This window comes from Pipistrellus hanaki, assembly GCF_964339955.1.
Source record: "Pipistrellus hanaki genome assembly, chromosome: 11".
In the NCBI taxonomy this organism is placed as follows: domain Eukaryota; kingdom Metazoa; phylum Chordata; class Mammalia; order Chiroptera; family Vespertilionidae; genus Pipistrellus; species Pipistrellus hanaki.
The window spans coordinates 9,110,757-9,138,141 of NC_140513.1; the positions used below are offsets into that span (position 1 = coordinate 9,110,757).

Below are 27,385 nucleotides of genomic sequence, written 5' to 3' on the forward strand. Positions count from 1 at the left end.
GTCTGTTGTTGAGTTCTTGTCCATCTTAACCAGAATGAAGTCAAGCCTGGTCAGATGGTTTCCCAAATATCCACAAGGCCTCTTTGGGTCTGGGTGGTCAGTTTGGCAGTCCTTTTTTTTTTTTTTTTTTTTTTTTTAATGTATTTTTAGGTCCTACAGTTCACACCATTTGGCAGGTGCCCCGAACCTTGTCTCCAAATCCTGACTCTGCTGAGGTGGCATGCAGCCAGATGCTGCAGTATCATTGGTTTCACACTGTAGAGGGCCTTCCCTTTGGTTGTGGGCTTCCAGAACGCTGTCTGAAATCTTAGTTCCCAGGTCTATGATGAGAGAGGCTGGTCTTCTGAGATGGAGGACTTTGGAGAGATTCAAATACAGCCTCTTCGTTTTTCATACGTGGATCCTGAATTCCAATGCGGGGAAAGGAGTAGGTCCAGGCCATACAGTGAGTTAGTGGTTGGGGCATACATCCATTCCTTCCGATTCCCTTTGGGGACTCTGTCCACCACACTACATTCTTCCCTGCCTTCTCTCTGAAAGATACATCACTCAAACACACTCACTCTCTCTCTCTCTCTCTCTCTCTCTCTCTCTCTCTCTCTCTCTCTCTCTCTCTCACATCCCTGGAGCTGTATCTTCCCAAGAGTCGGAAGGAGACACATACTATGTAATACCCTTTGTGGTTTCAGTGTTGGTCTAGTTTCCTTTTTGCTCAAGTGTTTGGATGGATGAGGTGCTATATGGTAGAGGCCAGGAGAAAGGGTTCACTCTGAACTACTGTATAAGAAGATGGACAGTACATTATCAAGAGGAAAGGTATTTGTATCCACATACTGGAACTTATCCACCCTGACTGAGATGGTGGTATTGACCTGGAGGTGCTCCAGCAGGAACTGAGAGAGGTTCTGGTATATGTTTTTGGTTTGCATTCCAGACTCGCATACTGTCACCAAAGTCTGCCTTGTGATATTTTGGTTGATAAGTAGTTCCAATGTTAGGTCGACAGAATGTTCCGGGCATTCCACCAGAAATTGCAGTTGGCAAATAATGAAGTACCAACCTGGGAACTGGATCACCAGGTTTCCATCCTGATATCTGAGTCCATGGACAATGCCATCTTGGTTCCAAGACAACTTGGTTTTGTTTAAGTGTTTTGACACTGGAAAGAGAAGGAAAAACAAAATCAGATTTTTTTGGGGGCAGAATGCAGGTACAGATGGGAAAATTTGAAGCCTTTATTCAAAGTTCCCCTTTTAAGACTCCTGTCTTCTATAATATTATCTGCTGTCCTAGCCATCCAGAATATCTTTTGTGTTACTCTTTCTAGGTGCTACTTAATATTAAGGCACAGCTACAAAACTGCCCCTCTTCCCATTTTCCAATGCCAAAGCTGAGGGTCTGAACACACATGGTGTTGGGCCTCTACCTCATACAGAATTGTTTTCCACTTATTACATTATTCTGTTATAATTATTATTTTGGCTTTTTCAGACTATAAGCTCCTGTGCTGTATTCCTCACAAGTTCTGGACTATCATGCTCATTTTAAAAATATATATATATATTTTTATTGATTTTAGAGTGGAAGGGAGAGGGAGAGAGAGTTAGAAATATCAATGATGAGAGAGAATCATTGATTGGCTGCCCCCACTGTGGACCAAATTCGCAACTTAGGTATGCGCCCTTGGCTGGAATCGAACTCTGGAGCCTTCAGTCTGCAGGCTGATGCTCTATCCACTGAGCCAAACCAGCCAGGGCTCATGTTCATTTTTTCAATCAATAAATGTTTCATCAATGTGAGGACTAATGTTTGGGTGGCATTGCACAAAATATCAGAAATAGGACATTTATTTGTGTTCAGTTAATAACCAATTTAGGCATCAAGATGGCCAGGATAATCTTAGTCTATTTGCTTTCACAGTAAGATGCATCCTTTAACCATCCGTTGTCTAAATTTTTTAATGTTTTCCTCTCTTTGAAAGGGCAGCCAAACATGACTGTGTAGACCCTTTACATGTAGGCACTTTAAGGGGCTCTTCCCAGCTGGGCCTTGTAGAAAAGCAGAGCATTAGCAGATCCTTTAAGCCAACTTGTTCATGTCAGAAGCCAAGGCTTTCTGAGCCCTAACAAGTGAACATCAGCCCTGATCGATCAGGGTGCCTTTCAGAGCTGGGAAGCTGGTATGTTCATTTTAATTGCCTCTATGACTTCTTCCTTTTAAACCTCATTGCAATTCAATTGAAAAGTGCAAACTAATTTAACTGCAAAATTGAATTTCTAAAATGAGCAGAAGGGCTATTCAGAGAATCCTGGGTATCTTTTCCAGATCTCATTTTTCCTGGTGTAAGTAGTTCTCATTATTTCATTTAGAAGGGGCCTTTTCCGTTGCTGCAATATGCAAACAGGCTCTGTGCCGACATGTTCATTAAGCTGTCAATCTGGGGACAGGGCAGTTTTGTGGTCCCCTTGGGAATAACTTGATTGAGGCAGAGCTTAAGAGCCTGCTTCCCTTGTATGAGGAAAAGCACTATGCACGTGGCCTGCAACTTGTAGGTGGCGGAATAGAGAGGTGGTGGAGTTGAAGCCCAGATGCCTTCAGGGGCATGTAGGCAAAGGGAAGGAGAGAATGGGGCTGAGGAAAGGGGAGCTTTGTAGTTTTAGAGTAACTTTCTTCTCTTTCCCCATAAGGAATTTTAATTCAAATGATTAAAAAAATACCTTATAGGCTAAGCAGAATACATCTGCAGGTCACATTCAGCTTGGGCCTCTACTTATGGCCTCTGGCTTAGACGTTTCAGGGAAGCCACAGGAAGTGGCCCTTGGGTGGTTGGGGTCCCAGGGTTTGGTTACTGACCTTGGAGGTAGGCCCATGACTTCTTGAAAGGAGCCCTTTGCAGGATACATAAGATGTCCTCTGAGCAATCTCCTAAAAATGAAAGCACACGTGAACTGTCTTTCTCTGCTCTGGGAACTGGAGATATCTTACCATTTTTTTGTGATCCTTTGATGGAGACAGTTACCATTCTATTTCCATTTGGGTAAAGGAAATCTGTGTATTTCTCATTTTGCCATCAGGTACCTTAGATTTTAAAAAGTTGACTGCTTCCCCTTGGGCTTTTACAAAAGACCTTGGAAGTTGGGGAACAAAAACATATATGACCTGGGTTCCTATGTATACCAGGTGCCATTCCTGTATGATTACCTATCTCACCTCACTTCATCTTTGGGAAAACTCCATGGGAGAGGTATTAAGTCCCTTTGATAGAGAGAAAAAGCCTAGGAACCAGATAGATTAAGTACCTTGTCCCAGGTCACTCAGCCAGTGGGGGCAGTCAGGACACTATATGGATGGAAATTGTTGCTCTCCTTCCCATAAGAGAGCACCAAACACTAGATGGGGTACCTGTACATATTTCAGCTCATGTAATTCTCAGAATAACTCTGCAAGGTTAATCCTGATGCCTAGACATGGTCAGTGGTACAAGATCAAGCAGGTTGGCGGAAATGCTGAGATTCACCTCCAAGTCTACAAGGTTCCAGAAGCTAGGGTTCCTTCTTGAGGCTGTTTTGTTAGACAGTGGGAATAAACACATCCTTATGCTTAATTTTGAGAGGATATAGGATCAAGATAAACACATCCTTGTGCTCAATTTTAAGAGGATATAAGATCAAAGAGTTCTAAGCAGGGAGCCTGCTATCATAAGTTCCCTTGGAAGGTGAAAAAGACAATGTTTATGTCATTATGGTATTTAAGATATAAAAATATTTTAAATATATACATTGGTGATGGTGGTTTAGCTTATTATTATAGTAATGCTTTGTATGTAGAGAACCAAGTTACACATTTCCTGCAGTGCCTCATGAATTAACTTACTCTGGACAAATTCCCTTTCATCTTTGGGCCTTGGTTTCCCGGCTGTAAAACTGGTAGATCTATAACCAGACACTGACAGCTTTTGGATGATGTCATCACAAATGACTATTCATTCCATACATCAGACACCAGGCAGCCAGGAGCTGATTCAATTGAAGTCACCTTAGCCATGCATTTGCTTACTGGTCTCTGAACAGTACTCAGGCTCAGTCTTCCTCACCGCCCTCTCTTCCCAGCGAGAAAAATCTCTCTTGGTTCTTCACCGCACTGGGCTTGGAAAGGTTGAACGTTAAGTGGAGAGTTCCCTCTGCTGTCTGAACAGGTTTGCTGCTAGAGGCCCCTTCAGCAGAAGCAGAGGGTGGGTGGGTTCATCCTTGTCTGTCCTCAACCCTTAAAAAGGCTCTGCAGGATCAGGGCCACACTCCTCCACATGGCATCCATGCTCCCTGGGTTCTCATCCCTCATCTTCTGTCCTAATTAATAATAATAGTAGCAATAGTAGTGCTAGTAGTGATAATAATAGCTTATATTTCTATGACCCTTTCCTCTGCCTATCTTCCTCCATTGGACTGTAAAGAGACTATTGTTCATACATTCCCCACTGCCCAGCCCAGAAGATGCTCCACAGATGTTTGTTGAATTGAATCATCCAGTTCTTCCTTCCCTCTGTGGAAGTCAGCTAAGTGCTCAAGGTATGAGTGAGGAGAATGGAATGCTTGGCTTCCTTTTGCCCTCTGGGTTGAGATAACATGCAGGATCATTCTCCCATTGGTCCTGAGGGTTCAGTTAGATTACATGAGAGGATGACTAATGCCCTAGACTGAGGCCAACATATCCCAGTGAGGACAGACTTTGCTCATAGGCCAGAGGCCCCCCAGCACACCACCTCAGGTGTAGGCAGATGACTGCAGAAGTACAAGCCTGGGCTTGCCTCTCACACATGCAACTGCTTTTGTTCTTTCCCCTTTGCTCTTTGCATGTTTAGTGGGTTGACCTCAGTTGTAATTCTGAGAAACCCAAGGATGGAAAAACACACATCTTATTTTGAAACATTTGCATTTCCTGAAGTCAAATGGCACGGTGTATTTTAATTGTTTTTAAAGAGCCTTTTAGATGGTTTCAAGTGAAAGGAAAACCATAGGCAGCCCCCCCATGACAGGGATAAGGAAAAGGGGCTGGGACTCAGTATGCTGGAGGAGTTGCAGATGGAATGAATGGGTGGCTGAACCTGGAGAGGAGCCCAGAGGTTCCTTTGCCACCTGACGAGGAGGCTGTCAGCAGGAAGACGGCACACTTGCTCTGTGCTGCCCACACGCTGAGGCTCCAAGTGCACATTTAAGGAGATGACACACTCAGCTAATGGCCAACGCTGCTCTTATCCCCATTTCTCAGGTGAGGCAGTGAGAAGACCTCTCCTGAGGACACACAAACCACATTGGAAGTTATAGTACTGGTACCTCAAATATTTGACCAGTTGATGCCATTCAAAGAGGCATTCAGTAGCTTTACAGGATCTTGGGGCTCTTGCCAAGAGCTGGGTGAACTTTTTATGTGGCTCATGTCTCCTCATAACCCTGGGGCACCATGATCTGACTTTCTTTTTTGGTTATGAAGACGGGAAAGAGTGGCTTGTGAATAGCTACATACAGTTGAAATAGCTACATACTTATTACATACAGTTGGAATTCTGTCATGTCCCTGGAATCTGGGATGCTGGGAGCATAGGGAGTAGCACACTCCCTGTCTCATTCATTTCCCAGATGAATGTCAAGTCTGGGGATACAGGTTAGTTTGAAGAGCTGAAGACTTACATGGGGAAAATGAGAACCTGTAAGTCATGGTTGAGTTGAGGACCTGGGAGTTTCCCCTCTCTGGGCTCTCATGTCCCTAGCTAGATGAAGAGCAGTGTGGATTTGATGATCTATTATAGAAAGGCCCTTCTGGCCTGTTCTAGTAGGCTGTATAGACTCACTGTACACTGCCAGGCCTGTTACAGGGGGAAAGTTAGTCCCAGCCCCAGCTATCTGCCTTTATAGGTGTGCTGCTTTATCCCAACTATGAAACTCTCTTTCACATATTCATTTTCCAGACACCTGCCGTGGTAGCACAGAACATTTTAGCTCTGGGATAATCAAGGTTTTAAAGAGTCTGCTTCCTTAGGATTTGCATGGTTCATAGAAATGGAAGTTCCTGAGAAGTCACCACGTCCAGGCATAGTAGCCACATAATATATGTGCTCGTCAATGTTATCCCCATAGCATACTTGTCCTAGGTCAGTGAGTTAGTGACAAGGGGCAGGACCAAAGTCCAGGGCTCCTTACTCTTCTGTGTGACATTTTATCCCTGAAATAACTCAAACACTCTGAATTCTTCTGAAGACCAAGGCCTTCTGATGGGAGAGTTTTAAGCTGTTTTTCCAAGCTTTGGACTCCTCTAGAAGGATCATGAAACTTCCTTAGGCTTTTTGGAAAGCCCGAAGAGATATATGTGGCAATGAAACCCTCCCAGTTAGTTGCACAGAAGAGAGATATTGTTTAAGATAGTTGAAAGGATCATGTTCTAGACATCAGAATAGTGATAATCTGAAGACTGGACCCCACCTTGAGGTCTTATAAGGTTAGGCCTGAAGAGGCCATTAGATGCCAAGTTAACCATGATCCTAGTCCTATGAGTGGGGATACTGAACCCAAAATGGCTAAAAGTATGGCCAAGATCCAGTAGTAGGTCAGGAACAGAGCTGGGCTCAGAACCCTCCTAGTCTAAGGCTCTTTTCCTATTGTTTGGTCTTCCCATGGAACAGAGAAGAAGTGGGTTTGCAGCCACCATAAACCCGGGACGAATAATAACAGGACAACTGGAGGTGCTAAGAAAACAAATCTCTGGGCTCCCTCTTGTGGGAGAATACCAGAAGGTGACTCCAGGCCCATGTGCCGAATCCTTACAAGTCATCTGTCAGGACAGTTAGGCTAACAGTAAGATGCAACAATGCCCAGGGTGGCAAAACAAGCCACATTAACCACTGCAGCCAGGTGGTCTCTGTGCCAGGCACTGTCCAGGTTATTGGAATGAGACAGACACAGTGCATCTCAGAACAAGCCCCTGGGTTCTGGTCAAGGCTTTTAGCTTCAGACCTGTCACTTCCTCTAACTGACCCTCAGTTTCTGCATCTATAACAGTGGGGATAATAGTCAACCCAAATGAATGGATGTAGTGATGATGCAATGAGATCATAGATGTCCAATGGCCAATGCAGAATGTGACATAGAGGAGATAGCCAGCAAGTGGTAGTCTCTTCCTCCCAGACTCTTCTTTTCCTAACAGTACTGCTTAGCAGAGCGGTCTGGCTGATGAAGTGCTCATTAAAACACAGATCATGACATTACCTGATGGATCAGAATTTCTCAATTACGTATATAAGTGTTTGAGGCCATCTCACACTTCTGGAAAAGTGTGCAGAATCCTCCTTCCATCTGTTGAAAATATTGAATCCTCCCAGGAAGGAGAGCAGTTATTCTGATACCTCTACGTCTGGTTGTTTCTTCCATCCGCCTGGGAGCATGGCCAGAAGAGTCCCAACAGTAACATCTATGGGACAGACTCTCCAGTATCAGTAGGAGTTGGAATTCAAGTTCATCCTCAACTGGCTTTAACTTAACCGCTTTCTTGATGCCACTAGGCCCACTAGTGATGGAGAAACTCCCTGGTAGTGACCTTTGATTTACAAACAGCATTTTTGGGGACTACCCACACTGGCATGCTCAGTGTTAAACACATAAAAAGTGATCAGTGGTACAAACTGAGATCAAGGTGCAACTCAGTTGAATCCCTTGAAGATTCCTTAGGATGTTGGGGGTTTTCAATCTTGACCTGTTGCAGTATGTAAGATAAACCTATCTGACCCTATGGGTATTTTCTTGAAATTTGCTTCTACTAAATGCAGGTTGAGTTGGTATCATTGGGGGCATTTAAGAAGCACTTTTAAAGTCTATAAGCTAAAAGGCAAAGTAAATCTGGAGTCTGCGGTGCAATTGGCTAACCTTTCAAATACCATTTTAAAAACACTTCCCAGAGTATTGTAGATGCAGAAATGTGACAGCACACTTAGAATGTTAGGCTTGGGATCAGACTGGCTCGGGTTCAAATTCTTCCTCTCCCACTTACTAGTCACTCAGCCTGTGAATTTTCCTACAAGTGAGGATAATCAAACTCCTTTGAAGGGTTGCTGGGAGTTTTGAATGAGATAATGCATAACAAGGAGCCTCTATCCATCACCCAAAGTATATTCAATAACAGTTGGCTCCCATCCTGTGGTTCGGGGCTTGCACTGCTGGGCTTTGTAGAAATATAAGCCAACACATGTGATATCCCGAGGTCTAGGATGAAATTAAGTGTTGAAGCAAGTTTGAGGAATAGGCCTGTTTCCCCTCTCTCTATCCCTCCTTCCTTCTCCAGCTCTATTTCTTTCCTTTTTCCTTAAAATAGTTAAAAGATGAGGATTTCCTCTGTATTTAGAAATTTATGATTTGTATGTGCTAGATTTAAGTATAATTTTTAATATTTCTCAAGGACCAGAATATTTCCCTCCTCTTCCCCTTCCCTATCCTCCTATCTTCCTCCCTTCCTTCTCCCCCCCTCCCCTTGTAGCACCCCTTCTCTCTTCTTGGGGGCAAGGGATGGGATTAGATATAGATCCCCTTAGTACTCTAGATGGCCTCTCCAGCACCATATCCCACTTTATTCGGAGTGGCCCATTTTCTGTTTTCTTTCTTCTGGAGAGATTTCTGATTCCTGTTAGCTCTGCCTTAAAAATAAGACAGCAAGTGTAAGAGGGTTTGCAGTGAGTGTGTATAAGTAAAAAGAGAAGCAAATAGGCTCTCTGAGGCCTGTGACTGTCTGAAAAGACATTTCCCCCTAAATAGAGGTGCCCCTCTTGCTATGAAAAAAGAAGAAAAAAAAGCAACAACATCTGGTGGGTTGGGCTATCTAGATCCAGCTCAGTCCAGCCAGTAGAATTGAGGTTTCTGCTTGCTAGTTGTAGTCTTTCTAGGAAAGGGGGCTGCTGCTCCTCCACCTGCCTCTCCTCTTGTAGCTCAGGGTCCTGATGGGGCTGTGACTATGTGGATCGCAGTCATGTGACATCAGGGATAGCTGGGGATTGGTGAGGAGCCAGCCTGAGTGCGTTAGCTTCATTGCCTTTCAATGGGCAGCTTTATTGTTTTTTTGGGCATGGTTCACTAGTGCAATTAGAGAGCCAACCTTACTTGATCGCTCTGATGCTTACATTATCTGTTTAGCAAGGGCATGGCATGGAGACAAGGTGGTCTGCCAAGCCATGCAAAATTTACAAATTAGAACAGTCAAATGGCCAACAAATCTTAAGATATTTGCTTGATTCCTGGAAGTTATGCTCCAAGATATTTGCTTGATTTCTGGAAGTTATGCTCCAAGCAAAATCCATGCCAGGGTTAGGCCATCTGGCTGGCCCCCATCACTTTTGATATTTTAGAAAGCAGGAAATTCCAGTTTCTGCAAGAGAAAGTGATTTGTTACAAGTCCGGGGACTGGACTGTAGGTACATATTCTAAAGTAATGGAGAGCATGATTCATCAGCAAGAAAATGGACAGTCGCTGGAGCAGCGGTTCAGAGTTGAGGAGGAGTTGGGAGAAGTCCAGCTCCAGAGAACTGAGGGGGGCCGGAGGCACTGGAAGGAAGTAGCCGCATATTACTAAGCTCTGGTGGTACAGCCCTTGTTAAGCAAAAGGGCTCCAAGGCAGGCCAGTCTGGATTTTGAGATCTTGTCGCCCTCCTTGCTAACTGTGCAATCTTAGGCGAGTCAGTAAACTTCTCGGTGCACTAGTTTCCATACCTACACACAGAGATAATATTTATCCCTGGGGCTTGTGAGGAGTGCATGAGTGAATCACAAAGCCCTCAGCCCAGTGCTTGGCACATCAATGGTAATTATTTTTACTCTGCTGGATCCTCATTTATATGAAGTGAGGGGATAAAATAAAACTGATTTAAAACTTGTCTATAGAATTTCTCAAGTGCTGGGAAGCATGGTCTTTCAGTTGCTGCCTCTGGGGCACCCTTCCAGGTTTTTCTGGGAGCTGGTTCCACTCTGCCTAGAATATCTTGCAATGGCTTTTCAAAGGGGACAATGTGCTGCTTGTGCCTGGGTAAGGCAGGCTTTCTGGGGGCAGGAGCCCTGGCTGCAGATTGCCTCAAGGGCTTTGTTAGACTTTTTTTTTTTTTAATTTACATATTAAGCAACAGAATTATCATAAAGTGTCAAAGCTGGAAGGACTTTCCAGTTCATTGAATACATTCAGTTACAGATGAGACCTGGAGAGGGAGAAAGACATGCCCAGAGAAACAGCTGGTGGAGTGAAGGTCGGTTCTGGAGACCAGGTCTTCCTCCCTGGGACCATGATTTCTACCTCGCCTTCCCAGCAGGCCTGCAGTCTACCCAGTGACGGGAAGAGTAGGCTTGCATTAAAAGCAGGAGGAAGCTAGGGACCAGACACAGTGGGTGATGGGTGCTTATGGCTGAAGCATGTAATGCAGAGAAATGGAGAGGAACCTTGGGGTCTGGTCCCTTGGACAACCGGCAGAGCTCCTTGGATGACCTTGGACAAGTCACCTTAATTGCATGGGCCTCAACTACTCGCCTCCAAAATGGGATCACTAAATCCCATGTTGCTCACTCCCAGGAGGGAGGTAAGATATATACAAGGGAGGTACTGGAAGGCCCTTTCCAAAAGTTCCATAGTCCTAGTGGGGATTTTTATTAGCATTTTTATGCTAATGTTGCAGAAACATTAAATTGTAAACTGAGGCTGGTTGTGGATTATTTTCTCTTCTGATAATTCACAGTGATGGCCAAGATAAGAAAAGATATGACAGTGATCTAGTCCATGGCACCCACAATTTTGGATTTCATGGATTGATGAAATTACCACCAAGTGAAAATTCAGTGACTCATACAGAGTGGGCAGCTTTTGATTTTGCCTTTTGTGATCATTAAAACAAAAAATTACTTGGATAAGAAGCAAACCAACTTAACTTCCCTCCATATCAGCTTCATCTTATAAAAGAAAGACCATTTTAATATTTTAGAAAAAATATATACTCTCAGAGCAAAGGAGTGCCCCTTACAAATAATTGGCTCTGAGAAAATGGGTGACCTTGCCTTCCTTTTTGTGATTCCACTCTGGAGTGGTGGGAACTATTATAGGGGCAGAACCACTAGTAAGAGATCCTGTGCTTGGCAGCCTATGATGGGAACTCTCTCCAGATGCCAAACTGATGTTGTGGGTGTGAGTGGCTGTGTCTAGACATCCTTTGGTCCCAAGGATGTTCTGGTGTCTCTACCTGGGTGCCTATGATGACCCATACTTTCTCTTTTCCTTTTTTTCTCTGAGTTGTCAGGTTATCCAGCTGTGCTTGTTAACTAGGTTCTAAAAGATTATAGAACTGAGATGGGTTAATGTACTTGGGTGATAAGACCACTGGATTAGAGATGAGGACATCTGAATTCTAGGTTTGGCTCCATATGTCCTTGGACACAAAACTTTACTTCTCCTCCTTTGTGCTATGGAAAGATTATTCAGATGGTCTCAACATTTTCATCTTTGTTGTGAACCTAACTCTGCTTACCAGCTCTCTGGAGTAGAGAAAAATGCATTAATTAGTGATTTCAATGATAGGAATTGTGAAGGGGTGAGGTGGAGAAGAAGGTCTGTTTTCCCAAGTCCTCAACTGCATTATGCATTTTGGCTGCTACCAGTTATTTAATGATAACTATGTATTGGTTACCATGTCAAGCAATTTATGGATGAGGTCTGATTGGATTATTGAATACCTTCATAAGGTAGTATTATTATTCCCATTTCAAAGATAAGGAACTGAGGCTCCTAGGTGGAATGTAGAACCAAAACTCACTTGCCTGACTCCAGATTTCAGGCCCTTAACACAACACTGCTTTGTGTTCCCGTCCATGTCTCTGCAACAGCCTATGCCAGAGGTAGAATTTCCATCAGTGGGAGAGGTGAGGGGTGGTGGGAGACTTGTGGGGATGAGCTTGTGGATCACAGTCTGCTCTGGTGAATCAATTTGCAGCAGTTCCACCTTAAGCAGCCCCATCTCTGCCTCCATCCTCTTTTCTATAGGGCGCTGCCACATGTCTCTAGCTGTTGATCAACTCTGATGTCATGTGGATGATTCACTACACATTTACTCCTAACCCCAAGGTCTTACCTCCTTTAAGGGGGAATTTTCCTGGGGGAGTTGGAATGGAGTCCTAGAAAAAAACAAAGAAAGAAAAAAGTGGTGTGAGGAAGATATTCAGTTGAAACAACTCACCTTTTTATTTTCCATTTTGTTTGTCCTTAAAAGTACTGTGCAATTTAGAATTCACCTTCCATCTGACTCTTATATTTTAAAAGATAAATTCACTGATTTAGTTATCATGAACTTGCTCATGCATTTACTTAACAACATGCCTATCAAAAAAGCAATTCAGTTACTATCCACATTTCATAGGCAAGGAACCAGAGTTAAGAGAGAAAAAATGAAAAGTTTATGGCAGCTCAGGGACCAGCATCTGCAACTCAATCCCCAGTCTAGTGCTTTTTTTGTCACCTCCACATAAGAACAATCAAATATAAATACATGTGTTTTTTTTCCATCTTTGTTTAACCAAACAGTGAAAATAGTTTGTAAACATACATGGGAAGGTACATTTATATCCTTCCAGTGGTTGGAAATTCTGAATTAATTGAATGTTTATGTGTCAAACATCATGAGGATTAAATAATTAAATTTTGAGTCCCTGTCTCTGGATTTATTACCAGCTTAAAATTGGATAGATTATCCAAATATTTATAAACATATAAATAAATTCTTATATTTTTATATTTACTATATGTTTCATATTCTTTATTCTATAATATACATGAATATATTGACATAGGTAAGTAAGAGTTTGATAGAAAGAGATTGTCTTCTGGAGAGATTGCCTCCTAGAGATTGCCTTCTAGACTGGAGAGTTGCAGGGGATGAAAGGGAGGTCTTATTGGGATGCACTAAGTAGGCAATAGAGCAGATGGGCACAGTTCTTCAACCCAATTAACTATACAGGGACTAACTTTCGCACACCTAGTCTTCCTCCCACTTCTTCCCACCTCGGCCATGGAAACACCTGTCAGATGTCCTGCCAAGGAGCAATGAAATGTCTTACTCATCTTTTGACCTGTCCAGGTTGGGAATCTCCTATGGTTCATTGGATTGCAATATTAATAAAGTCCTAGAGACCTTAATACATAGATGAAAACACCTTCCCAATCTATCAGAGCAAGAAGTTAGCAGTTGACCATATCTTCTTTTCTTAGCGTTTAGGACAAACACCTAGGACCATCTGGAGTTCCTCTTTTATTCTATCACTAGAGGCCCAGTGCACAAAATTCGTGCATTCAGGAGGAAGATCCCTCAGCCCAGCCTGTGCCCTCTCGCAGTCTGGGACCCTCGGGGGATGTCTACCTGCTGGTTTAAGGTCCGCTAAGCTGGCAGGTGGACATCCCTCTCGCAGTTCTGGACCCCTTGCTCCTTACTGCCTGCCTGATCTCAGCTCCTTATTGCTCTGCTCGTTGTTCCTTAGCATTGCTGCACAGGCAGGAGAGGCTCCTGCTCACCAGCTGTGAGCCTGGCTTCTGGCTGAGCAGTGCTCCCCATGTAGGAGTACACTCACCACCAGGGAGCAGCTCCTGCATTGAGCATCTGCCCCCTGATGATCAGTGTGTGTCATAGCGACCAGTTGTTCTGCCCTTTGGTCAATTTGCATATTAGGCTTTTATTATATAGGTTTTTCCTCAGGGGCTCTGTCTTTTTCCTTCCTGGTAAATGGATCTCTTCTCCAACCCAAGTGAATTGTAATGAGTTTAGAAGTCTCCTGAAGGCAAAGCCCTAGCATAGCACCAATCTGGAGAATGTGGAAGTCAGTCTAAACTTTTAGGCTTCATCTTTTTAGGGGAAAGAAAGTGAACTTGACTTGGAAGGTCCTTCCCTCTTTGCTCTAATAGTCTATGATTTTATTGTTTTAGTTGAGAGCTCTTAACTTAAATAACAGTACTGTTCATTGTGGTCTCTCAGTTATGCTTGCAGTTCATAGGAAACCCTGACATCACAAAAGTCCCCTCCCAATAAAGAGCATTTCAAAATTTAATCAGCACCTCATTTACTGTCGAGCATGATGATTGGTTAGTGTAATGTTCAAATGTACAAAGAAAATCATCTATGTTTGGGTTTGATACTAAGATCATTGACCTGGTTGGCTGCCAAGGAAAGTATGCAGGTACTATGAGAGAATGCCACAGCAGGGGGAAAAAAGTGGAGCCATCCCAGGGCCATGGGCAGGTGGGAACTACCAGAGGATCATACATTAGCACATACTGAATGAGCACCTGGTGTAGGTCAGGCACCAAGTTAGTGTTGGAAAACATCCTGTGGATTTTATGGCTTAGATATTAAAGCAGTTATTTAAAATACACAAATAAATATATAATAAGAATTTCAAGTTGCAGCAAGAGCTAAAAAAGGAAAATAGTCTGAATATTTCAAGATTGTATAGTAGTCCCCTCTTATTGAAGGGGATACATCTTAAGGCCCTCCATGGATGCCTGAAACAATGGAAAATACTGACACCTGTAGGTACTGTGGTTTTTCTATATATACATAGCTTTTTCTTAGATGATATCCAAATCGCCTGCATCACTTCTGATGGCTTTGGAGCCATTGTGAAGTAAATGAGGGTGGTATGAGCAATATGATAGGGCAACAGTGGGCCTGACCACCCAGATGGCTACACAATGACTGACTAGTGGGTAGGGAGTACACTCAGCATGGGGATGCTGGATGAAAGGATGATTCACATCCTCTGGACTGGACAGAGGGGGGTGGAGTGGGACTTAATTGAGATTTTTTATCGCGCTGCTCATAAGTATTTATGGAACTTTCCATTTAATATTTTTAGATCAAAGTTGACCATGGACAACTGAAACCACAGTTAAGGGTGGAGTGGGAAGGGGACTGCTGTACCTCCTAGGCATTTGTTAAAATGCAAATTCTGACTTGGCAGGTTTGGGTAGAGCCTGGGAGTTCATTTCTGATAAGCTCCCTGGTGATGCTGATGCTGCTGGCCCACAGAACACACTTTGGATAGTAAGGTCGTAAAAGGCAACATCTGGGAGTTGGACTTCATTTATAGGAAGTTAGAGGAGGCCTCTGTCTGTCACTTAAAGGGTTTCTGGTTTCCTAACTTCAGACAGAAGAGTCAGAATCAAAGCTTCTTTGTACAAGACAGAGTCCTGTGGCTTACACCTTGGATGCCCAGGACATCCAAGATAGGAATGTGGCTATTCCTGTTTTGAAGAGCTCTTCGGACAAAGTCTTCTACTTCTCCTGGTTGCCCATGGTAGAAAAGATCAAATAATCAGAGCCAGAGGGGAGCCTAGACATTTTTCAATTCATCAAGCTATTTTTACAGAAGAAGAAACTGAGAGACTCTTGAGTCAGTTAGTGGCAGATCTGAATCAAAGTTCTCTGGTGCTCTTCTTTCCACTTTCCCAGTAGTAGTGGCTATCCTCATAAGCCAATGATAGGAAAGCTCATTCTACCCTCCTCTCCCCTCCCATTTGGAGATAGAAAAGCAAGATACAAAGGAATGATGGCTTTTAAAATTTGCTGAGGACTGTATGTGCCCTGGGCACTATGCTAAAGGCTGTCCATCAGTTTCTCTTTGGCAGGTGCCTCTCAGTCCTAGAATTCTCTCCCATCTCTTGCCTGGGGATCTGGATCCTGACTGGGGAAATGTGAACCATCTTGCTCAGTGACTTGACTTTGAGGGGAAAAGTGCATAGGCACAAGCCAATGGACCCTCTCAGGATGTCATTCTCAGTTTCACTGAGTAGCTAAGGAAACTTCATCTCCATGGTTACCAATCAGCTATACTTCTTTCAGTGTACCTCTTTTGGCTTAGACTCTGGGTATCTGATGGGTGTCTCCAACATTTCTGTACATGGTGGGAGGAACTGTCACATTTAACCTACTCATCCAGGTGAAATGACCCAATCCCAATCTTCCCTACCAAGGACTCTGTGTCCTCATTTCCTTTAATCACTGTGATTACAGGGCTAATTATCCTTCCCTCCACTTGGTTGTTGCAGGCATGATAAAATGTTTGCGAATGCTTGAAAATAGTACCTATTTTGGCTACTCTCTTGATTCTAATGATGTGCTTAATTTGTTTCAATACCTTGAAAGGCCCTTTCCTTTCACAGAGCAATGCTGTGCAGGGATACTCAGCTCCCAAATTTGCTTTTGACAGAATATGCTCTCTCTCATTGAAAATTTCCAAAGGGGATTCCACATCCCTTTCTTTGCTGGCCTCATGCTGTCTTGTAAGGTGGGCCACAGAGATCTTTGCCAGAAATGCCTCTTATTTTCAAGTTAACATGACTAAACACTTAATCCTTTGTTGTTAAATGCTTTATTTTATTTGGCCTTTACTCCAAGAGTTAGGGACTAACCAAGACTTAGAGAAGTGACTTAATGATTACAGAAGACCCCACAGATAGCAAATAGAGGGGAAAGGATTAAAACTCGGGTGTGTTGACTTGGATGGCATACCACAGTGCCTTTATAGAGTAGGGCAGGATTAAGCTGAGGCAGAAAATTCTCTTGGGACTTTATGAGAAAGTGGATAGAGATAATAGAAAATCCCTAGGAGAAAGAAGATTTTTATTAGCAGTCTTTGTCTTGATATGGTTAAAGTGGGAATTGAAATAGAGTGGCTCCAAGCAATGATTCTCCCAGTGAGGGTTTTGTTCAAATGCTGGTTCTAGTTCAATAGATCTGAGATGGGTCCTTAAGCTTTGCATCCCTAATAGGCTTCCAGTGATGCCAGTCTGCTGAGCCATGGGCCATGCTTTGAAGAGGAAGGGCTTAAAGCCATCACTCAACAGGCAAATTGGACAACCGAGGTCTTCCTTTTCCAAGGAATTGGGAATGGCTATAGGAGGCTGAGTGTGTGTTTAGGAAAACTTCTCCCTAGACCGCTGATGGGGATGGAATCCTATCCTCTCCCCTTCCTCCTTCAATGCTTCTTGCCACCTAGGCCTATTTCCTGCTGCTCCCCTGTGCAGCCTGACTGACCGCATTTCTGGCTCTCCATTATTCTCCTCACACCTGGGCTTGCCTTCCTTTAGAATGCACCTCTGCTCACTCTTTCCCTCACCTGGAATGCCCTGTCCCAACTCCACCTGCCCCATCCTTCCAATGGAGAGCTCTTCTCTATCGGAGAATGCCTGATAATAAATGTGGAAGTAATGATAGAACTAGGCAATCATTAATCTTCCACCCCCAGAGCATCAACCAATATATTACTCATTAGTAAGAAAGAAAAGAAGTGTTTTACAAAAGAGAGACAGTGGTGACCAACTTAATCAAGTGACTAACCATCATTGCCATTCATGGGACAACCTGACATATGTCTCTAGCCTTGCTACAATAAAAAGTATATAAAACAGTACCTGTGCACTATAACTGCCAAAAACGATTCCTCTCATATAATGATGAATAAACACTATAAGACAAATCCAAAAAGTGCGTTATTCTACAACAAAACTAGCTTGGACCCTTTGAAAAAGTCAGTGTCATGGAAACAAAGGGCAGAGAAGATGGTGGATCATTGCTTCTTGGGCTTGAATGTGCATAGATCCCTGGGGACCTTGTTAAAGCAAAGTTTTCAATCCAGTAGGTCGAGAATGGGGCCTAGGATTTTGCGTTTCTAATAAGCTTCCAGGACCACCCTTAAAATAGCAACATTCTAGATTAACAGGCATAACCAAATGCAGTGTGCAACCTGAGACTGGATTCTGGATCTCCCAAACTAAACAGGGCACAGTGCCTGTAGAAGATGCCTTTGGACAAGTGGGAAATTGATGTGTGGACTACATATCATTATTAAATAATGTTACCGAATTAACACTAATTCTCTTGGCTATGAAAATGTCTTTGCAGTAAGTAGGAGATGGGCTGAAATCCATGTAGGTGAAAGGTCACACTGTATGCAACTTCGTATATAGGTTATATGAGTACCATTCTATTTTACTGAAGGTTTAACATTTTCAAAATAAAACTCTGGGCATAAGATATGATCCTTTTAACCCTGAAAGAGATTCAGCTCGCATTCCAGCTATTCTGTAAACCCCTCCTTCCCTCACTGCAAAGATGTTCCTAAGCAGAAACTGTCTTCCTCTCCTGTGGTCTATGGCATTCTGTGCCATTCTGCCCCAAACTAGAGAATTCCCAGAAAACAGAAGTCCTGCCCTATTCACTCATTCCTCCCATCATGGCCAATTGGATCAAGCATAGGCTTGACCCCGAGATTGTCAGAAGATTTTTTTGATTGATAAAATTGAATGCATTGAAGAGAGTAACTTGGGTAGAGGGAAGCACCACAGGGCATGTCGACACACTTCTTTATTTTATTGGAAATTGAAACTAGAAAAACCAGACCACCACCTCACTTACTACCCTTAAACAGGCACTGCTCCACTCTTGGTAAGGACACACTATTTTAAAAGGGAATTTTCTTTGCTTATAAAGAGAAAGGAGGCAACTGCTTGCTCTTCTTTCTACAAAGGGCCTCCTTTCAAACCTAATGATCCTGAGCCTCTTGCTTGGCACTAACCTTGTTGAATGTAAATGGATCTCTCAAGGGGCTGGGTAAGCCCAATCTCGGGTTTGCAACAGAGATGGTCCTTTCTAGAGCCGACCTGGCATGCAGCCTACCTCCTTCTCTAACCTTTGTCTCTGGAGAAGAGAGAAATTGTATTGTTTTTGCTTTGCTGTGTAAACTGTGTGGAATTTCATCCTGACATACCTGTGTGTACTATGTTGTGCTCACTCAATAATAAATTACTTTTCTTTCTTTTTATTGTATCTTGAGGTGAAGAGATGTCTCTTTTTTGGCAGTACTTTTACTTCCTCAAGAGTATTCTGGTACAATCTCTTTGGAAGCTGATTGGCAGTATTTACTGAAGTGAAAAATACACATTCTATTCCTACCACTAGGAATTTATCCCACAGATATACTTGTAGACATGCACAGCTAGCACAATTCTAGGCACAGATAAATTATGATGCAGTCATTTAATAGGATACTATTGTATGACTGCCTCATACAATAGGTGGGTTTTCATGTATTAGCATGGATGAATCTCCAAGATATACTGTCAGTCAATAAAGTAAGATCGAAAATTATGAGTTTACTATAATTATATGTGTGTACTATATATTTGTAGATACATAGATTTTGGGAAGGGCAAGGAAGTATCTGTTAATAATGGTTATCTCAAGAAAGAGGGACTGGTGGTTGGGTGGGCAGGGTATAAGAGACTGTTAAAACCCCCCCCACACACTTATTTTCCTTGTTTCCTGTTTATTTATCTTAAATAACTTAAATATAATATTTTATAATAAACATATGGTTTAAATGTAAATAAAACAAAGTACAATATAACCACACAGACACAGAGGCATTACTAGACTACTGTTTCATAAGCAATATGAAATCAGGATTTCTGTTGGCTTTTTCAAGGCTATATATATCCCCATTGCTCAGAACAGTGTCACGCACATAGTAGATGCTCAATAAACATTTGTAATTGAAACCCAAGTGCCTTCTTTGTCCAAAGAGTTTGACCTTGGAGTTATTTGATCTTCTGGACAAACCTCAAGGCAATCTTTGTAGATTTTCCTACATGCCTTACATCTTCTCTTCTCCATCCCTTTGCTCATGTTGCTCTATTGACTAGGAGGGCTCTCCCTTTTGATCCCCCTTCTTCAACTGCTTGAAGCTATACACATCTCTCAAGCCAACCCAAATCTTCAATCTCCAGTGGAGTTTTTGTTAGACTTTCCTGTTCTGTCTCCTTAACTTGGGATCTTATAGTAGCCCAAGGTGCCTTCTTTCCATCACTTACAATAGATTATGACTTATTTTAATTTTTTCTGCACATGTGCCTTTTTATCTACAACTGTGACTTCTTATGCCAGTAAAACCTTTCTTATGGTTCTCTACCCCTGCCCCCATCTATCCTCACAGACTGCTATGTGGCCATGAACCCATTTCGTTTTTAATAATTGGGATGTGAGTTTAAATTTCTTGGGTATCTCCCATTGATTTTTTTTTTTTTAAAGCACAAGTCCCGTTATAGTCTCTCTCTCTCTCTCTCTCCCCCCCCCCCTCTCTCTCTCTCTCTCTCTCTCTCTCTCTCTCTCTCTCTCTCTCTCTCTCTCTGTCTAAGTTACACCTATCCTAAAGTCCACCTGCATTCTCTCTTCCTGGGGAAGCCTTCCCTGAATGCTTGAGGTCATGGAGATAACCCTTCTCTTAAAAACAGTTAATATCTAAACAATTTAGTAGAAACAATATGTTTCTTATAAAACACTTAATACTTAGCACTGTTTTTAAGTGAGTAGCTGATACTTCTTAGGCTAAGAAATCATAGCATACAAACTACACAATCAGATTGTGAAATGAATCTTTTCACATCCAAACATGAGAGCTAAGTCAAAAGAAATGGATGCACAAGACAATAAAGATCCCCAGAGAAGACTGAGAACAAAGTTTCTTAGTGCTTCTATTGCTGTCTGTATTGGAAAAGGGAATGTTTTCTCATTAAGCAATCAAGTAGCTGACTCTACCACTTTCTCAAGATGACTTAGCTCAAGCTCTACCTTCTTTCTGTTCCTCATTTTCCATGTTTACAAAAATGAAGCAGAAAGATGCATGCCAGTTCCTTTATGAAAAGAATCAATTCAACTAAAAGTGGGATTTGAATAAGAACTATTCTGGAGTTCTCTAGCTTTATATCTCACCATCACCACCCCACCACAATTATACCCCCCCTCTCAGAAGTTCTAGATTTAACCTTTAACTAAATACCTTTAAGTCCACTCCAATTTCTTTTCTTTGACCATTGCTATAAAATTATACACCTCGGGTTTACATCAAATTAGAATTACAGAAAATTATAGAGCCTTTACCAAAAAAAGAGTTCCCTAGAATGTTTTCAGGGTATTATTTTTAGTAGATATAGATAAGACCATTAAATGACGAGTCTCATACACTCTACCAACGAAATCAAACAGAGCAATTCTGTTTCCTTTCACTTTTATGGAGATATGAGACTCAAAGTGTCATTTAAATTTCAAAGCTTGAGGACACTTAAGAAAATACACCAAAGCCTTTTAAAGCCTGATTCTTTTAGTAATCCACGAGTTGTAGAGCCTTCAGCCTAATGGGGTGGGAGGGGCGCGTTCTGTGGGGGCTATAATGTCATGCAAGTGGGAACTGTGAGGGAACAAACAGAAATGTTCTCACTCTGGCAGGGTGGGGAGAGGGTGCAGTTCTTAAGCTATCAAAATTAACAAAACCTTTACTTAAGAATTCAACAACAACATGTACTTCCAGACACTGCTCTTTATAACACCTACTGGTGGATTCTCTGTAAACACCACTTTCTTAAAATGAGAAAGCTTCCTCCTTCATCACTTCGGTTTTTGCACCAAAGCTCACCTTTACTTCAAACAAAGGTGGTCTCCTGCGAGGTGTGACTCTGCTGAGCGCACCCATAATGGCTTGTAGCTCCAGCATTCTGAGCAGTCTCAGAGGGAACAGGTGTTAAAAACATTTCTGTGATCTGCCTCTGGGCTCTGTTTCTTGTGATACCTTCAGCTCTTCAAAGTGTTGACTTGCGAGGGAACTTTCAATTTGTCTTGTGGGTTTTAATGCTAAAATGCTGAAAGCTCTAAGCGGCCCTGATCTTCCCTTTTGCCCCTTCCCTTTCAGACTTTGGCCTCAGACACTTAGTTTCTTGTTGTTTTTGTTTTTGTTTTGTTTTTTGTGGTTTTTTTGTTGTTTTTTGTTTTTGTTTCTGTTTTTGTTTTTTAAAGCCCTTGGCAATGGACGAGGCCACAGGAATCTCAGGAATATTTGATCTGAGAATATAGAACCTGGGGATCTGGTCTGAAGACTCTGAAAATGTGAGAAGTTGTACAAATAATGTTACCCTGTCTCCTTATTGCTTCCTTCCTTGCTCAGAGTCCTTGGCTCTGTATGATTTAAACCTTCATTTCTCAGGGCTAAGAGCTTTTCTCCTTCTTTTGGCTCAGGGAGTCTAGAAAGTTTTGAGATGATAGCTCAGCAAACCTTTCTTTCCAAAAGCCAAAATATTTCAGAGAGTTAAGTTCCCGTTTCTCTACTCCCTTTCTCTACATGATTTGTGTACTTTTAATTTTTAAACCTCCCTGCTAATTTATTAGCTGATTCCCAAGACTCTCTCTCGGGGAAACTGCACATAAATCAGAAAGGAAAGGCGAAGAGGTGAAGTCCACTTACCGACTTTTGAACCACCAGCACCATGATGGTCGCCACAGCGAAGATGAGACATACAGCCAGGGTGGCCGTGGTGAAGCAGAAGTAACTGCGGCTCGTGGTCCCCCAGTGGCTGGTGACAGAGCCTGCCGGCTCGTGCATGGCTGTGTCTTGAGAAGGGGCCACTCGGTGGAGTGCTCGCTGCAGCCCGGGGCCCATTCTTATATAGTCTTCCCCGCATCACACCTTATCGCTCCTCATCTGCTTCGGTTCTGGGCCCATCTGGGTTCCAAGAAGGATTCTCCCCTGAATCCTGGATCACGTGACTTGGAAAAAAACCTTCACCGGCTGCCTTGCAAAGAAACTCTTCTCCGGGGGCGTGAGGCACAAGGCAGCAGCATGGGTGGAGGAGAGGCTCATTTTTCATCGCCAGAGATTAAGTTGAGCACAGAGACAATGCGGCGACTCAGGAGGTGGCTGATGTCAGAGGGCGAGTAGGAAAATGACGGTTTCCCTATTCTGGTGTGTGTGTGTGTGTGTGTGTGTGTGTGTACAGAGTCACTTCTGTTTCATTTAGACTCAGCCACAAAGTGCCTTCCTGCTTGAGAAGCTGCACTCTCTCTTTAGGGAGGCTTTCGGGTGAGAAGATCTGTCAGAAATGCCTCTCTGAGGATTTGGGGGATGGGGCTGGATTCCTTGGGTTCAGCTGGACAAATTCCCTCCTGCTGAAAACTGGAGATGCTACTGATATTAATATCCATTGATGTAGAGATTGATCCAAAGAAAGACAAACTGTAGAAACATGAAATGTGGGGCAAGTGCAAAGGGACTGTGAGTAGGAACTCCCAAAACACTGATCTTTGGAATAAAAATTTCTGCTGAGTGTATTGGGATCTGTTGAAGTTGCAGACAGACTTGGGCTTGTCATAAAACTCACAAAGAGGGGAAGGGTTGAGCCATGAGGGAGGGGGTGGGGAAGCGGTCTTGTGCTGAATGTGGGGGGAGGGCTGTGTGTGCCTGTACTGCATGCAAGTGTGGTGCATGCTGTGTGCATTGTGATATGTGGTGCATGCTGTATGCATATGTATGTGTTGTATACTGTGTGTGGTGTGTGTGTATGTGACTATTATACTTGAACTTACGTTGTCTCAGGCACGTGCTAGGAGCTTTATGCATGTCCTCACTCCACCCACACCTGCACAGTCTGAGGCAGGTAATAATTTCATTTTTTTCCAGAGGGGAAAATTGAGAGAGAATGAAAACTGTTTCAAGCAAATTTGCTAATGTTAATCAATGAGCTAAGGGGTGCATAGCCATACCTGGCTAGTCCCCAAGCCCATGCTAAACCTTTCAATCATCTCTGCAATTAAAGGCTGGAAGCCTGAGGTTGGGTCTCAGCCTTGCCCATTACTGACCTTGGGTCCTTGTACAGATTCTTAAGGCCCTCCCTTTGACAGCCACCGTGAAGATGAAATGGGATGGTGGTGTAACAGCACTTTGTGAGTGGGAATACACTTGGCTGTGGTGTTGGACCATTCCAGTTAAGCATCTGCAATGGTCCCCTGGGTCCGGTGTGGAATTTAGATGGATTCATTGAATGAACCCATAGTTTATCTGAGGGACAGAGCTGCTTATTAATGCTCCTCATGTCAAAACACCATTGAAAATGTGAGCCACTGCTGAGCCCATGCCTCTGGATACAGCTCTGAAAACTTCCCCTGGAAACACCCAGTTCTTTGCAGCACCCTCCCCTTTCTGCTCTAGGTTTGGCTGCACTGTATCTCCAGCACCAGCAGAAACCCCAGATCCACCCAAGAAAATGTGGCCCGAGCCAAGCTTGGATTATTACCACTGCAATCTCTGTGGGGATCCCAGGCTGTTGAGCATCACCCAGTTAGTCAGACTAGGAACTGGCCTGGATGTTCCTTCCCAGTGAATCTATCAGAGCATAGATTCTGGATATGGAAGAGCTGTTAAAAAGTAAATTCTTCTTCTTCTTCTTCTTCTTCTTTTTTTTTTTTTGGTTGAAGAGAATGGTAGGCTGTGTACCTATTTTATACTCAAGGAAGCTGAAGCCTCCCAATCCCAAGTTGGGATTTTATTCGCCCCCCTATTTTATTGAGAAATAATTGACATACATCACCGTATACATTCAAGGTGTATAGGATGATTTTTTAAAGCAGTGAAATGATTCCCACAATAGGCTCAGCTGACATCGGAGCTTGGTTTAGGAAGAAGTCGGCACACACACTCGTTTGGTCTGGTAACTGGGGTGGGAAGGAAGCAAGTTAGTGCTGTTGTCCTTTCTGCGTGTGTACCTGGCCAGTGTGGGGAGAAGGCTGTGTCCTGTGATGGGCATGGGCAGTGAGTGGGTAGTGGGGGCTCAGTCATCTGCCCAGAGCTGCTGAGAAAAGCTGCTCCCTCGGCCTCTCTCTTTAGTCTCTTTGATGAAAGTGGAAAACTTCTGATTGTAAAATGGCAGCTGTGGGTGTTAAAAATAAAAAAGCTTTGCTTTAAGTGCAGGTCTTCCTGAAGGCCCTTGATGGCTGAGAAGGGCAATGGAAAAAAATGTTTGTCTTACAGTCACCTGTTTTGCATACAGTACAATGTCCTGGGAGGGAAGGCTGACAAGGGGGAAAATCAAGCTTTGTGTTTACGCAGAACCTTCTGCGCAGTTGAGATTTCCAGGTCAGTTTGTGTCTCTGGCAGCTGCTGGGTCTGATTTCACTTCTCTCCCTGGGCACTTCTCCACTCACAGACTTCAGTGGTTTCCTGACCACTGCCCCCGTGCATTAAACTTCTTTCTAGCTAGCCTGGCCACATCCATGAGCGAACTGGCTGCTTTCTTCTTTCTGTTCGGTCACCCAACACACCAATGGAAAAAGTTTGCAAACTGTCTTGTTGCGTGGTTCTCAAATCTTCCTGGAAGTGAAAGTGCAGGGAGTGAAACTGTAGGAAAGCAGGGGTTCTCTGGAGACGTGGATGGGACACAGGGAAGGGCTGAGCCCAGCTGCTCATTTTACCTGCTAATGGCCTGGGGTCTGTCCAAGACGGAACAGCATTTGAAAACTTGTGATTTAGCTCAAACATTCATTGCTCAAATTGGAAAACTGAGAAAAATAAGTGGAAATGACTTGTGGGAGTTCACATGGGGAGGGTAGAGATAAGCTTAGAAGTCTCTGTGCTCATTCTCATCTCTCCTCTGCTAATGTTGCAGGAGCACCCAGGTTTCTCCCCAAGTTCTTCCTACCCTTTCCCTTATCAGGTCCTTCCCACCCCTCCAGGCCCTGCCAGCCTGCTTTCCCTCCTCCAGAAAGGCCTGTCCAGATCCCTCAAGTCCACCAGCATCCTCTCTCCAGAACCCTGTCTCCGTGCCACCTAACATTGCATCAGGTGATCTATTAATTGCCTGTCAAATGTGTGAACACATGTGAATTTTGCCTTCCCCATAAGATTGAGATCCCTGGAGACAGCCTGCACTTTCCCAGCCTTCTTCTGATTCCTTGTAGCCCACTGAGCATAACTTGGTGCTGGGCCTACGTATGAACCACCCTCAGTCAATGCTGTGGGTGTTTGACTGTGTTTATGGAAAGAGAAAGTTCTGGAAAGTTGGCTTATATAAAGGAATTGCATGATGGTATATTTGCTTCTTCTTAGCTGCTCCCCATTTCCCTGTTCCTGTCTAGATGGCTCACCTAGCCCTTCAAACGTGACCACCAGCCTCTTTTTGGCCTATAATTAGGTGAGATGGTGGTGAGGTGAGGTTTCAGCTTCTGAAACTCAGTGGGCGAAAAGAACTAATTGCTTATCCCTTCAAGAAAGAGCCCCATTTTAAAAAAGAGGAATGAGCTCTAGAACACTCCTCTACCACCACCACCACTAGTGCTTCTCCGTAGAAGGGACTGTGAAAGCTCTAGCATGTAGACCAGGGTTCCCAAAGTGTGGTCCCTGGAACAGCAGTAGCAGAACTTGGGGGCACTGGAAATTCTTAGGGTCCAGCAATTTGTATTTTAACAAGCACCCCAAGGAGTTTTGATTCCTGAAACTCTTCAGAAATCACTAGTTTAAGGAAATGACCAGTCTATTCTAGGGTAAACTTCCAAGGGATTATGTAATCTAGACTGAAGCCTTTGTGTAGGTGAATGCCTATACCTGTTGTATAGGTGAGAAAACTGATGCATAGAGAGGTTGTTGTCTAGGGTCATGCATCTGGGGAATGTTGACATGAAGACTCATTTTTCTGCCCCTTGATTGAACATTCTTTCCAACCTCAAATATGGCTGTAAAAATACTGTTGCTTATGCAGATGGAGATATATTTGTACTATGCACTGAAAGTTCTCTTATGATGATCATTGTCTGTGGTACAAAGACATATCTAAAAACTATTGGTATATGTGAGGGAAGGAGAAACTTCCTAGGGTATTTTCAAGCAATAAAATATGCAATGACACTGATTACTGAGGAGGGAAGGTCCTGTCCCAGGAACTGAGAGCCCTCTGGTTCGCTGGGGTTACCTTGAGTAGATTGGCATTGGAATTGGCCACAGTGATACTCACTGAGAAGATAAAGTGAGGACAGACACAGTGCGTAACTTTCTTTGATCGTAAGAAGCAGATGAGTTCAAAAGGAGAAGTGGTCATTGGCCAGATCTAACCTGGCACTCTTTTATACATAAAAATGTAATGCAGTCCTGTCTCTTCACTTACTCATCATCTATGGCTGAGTTTGTACTACAATGGCAGTTCTGAGTAGCTGCAACAGAGCCCTCATGGCCCACAAGGTCTAAAGTATTACTAGTTAGCCCTCTACAGAAAAACTTTGCTGACCCCTGGTTTAGGGTATTAAAATAAACTCAAGGCAGGATAACAAAGAAGGGTTTTGGAGAATAGAAGAGAAATGTGTTTCCTGAGTCCTCTACAAAATCTTTACTTAAATTTACACTGCTAGCTCATGCCTCCTTGGGAGAAGATTTGTTTTTGGGATTTTCCAATTGTAGAGGAGTCAGATGTCCTGATTGGTACATGACAAAAATAGAGGCCACAGGGGTTGAGGGAGAGTGTGGAAGAAGCC

General features: G+C 43.3%; 1 protein-coding gene and 1 long non-coding RNA gene across 3 annotated transcripts in view; one reads left to right on the top strand and one right to left on the bottom strand.

Annotated features, from left to right (window-relative positions):
* LOC311629714 overlaps positions 1-27,385 on the top strand; it is a 105,227-nt gene that overhangs the window by 42,843 nt on the left and 34,999 nt on the right. The gene's annotated exons all lie outside the window — the stretch shown is intronic.
* TNFSF8 (TNF superfamily member 8) lies at positions 138-22,843 on the bottom strand. The gene is made up of 4 exons (XM_084898421.1): positions 22,338-22,843; positions 12,134-12,176; positions 2,854-2,925; positions 138-1,159 (listed from the first exon to the last, which is right to left on the bottom strand). Exons 1-4 carry the CDS (start codon positions 22,530-22,532, stop codon positions 765-767), a joined length of 705 nt encoding a protein of 234 aa, XP_084754547.1. The 5' UTR covers positions 22,533-22,843; the 3' UTR covers positions 138-764.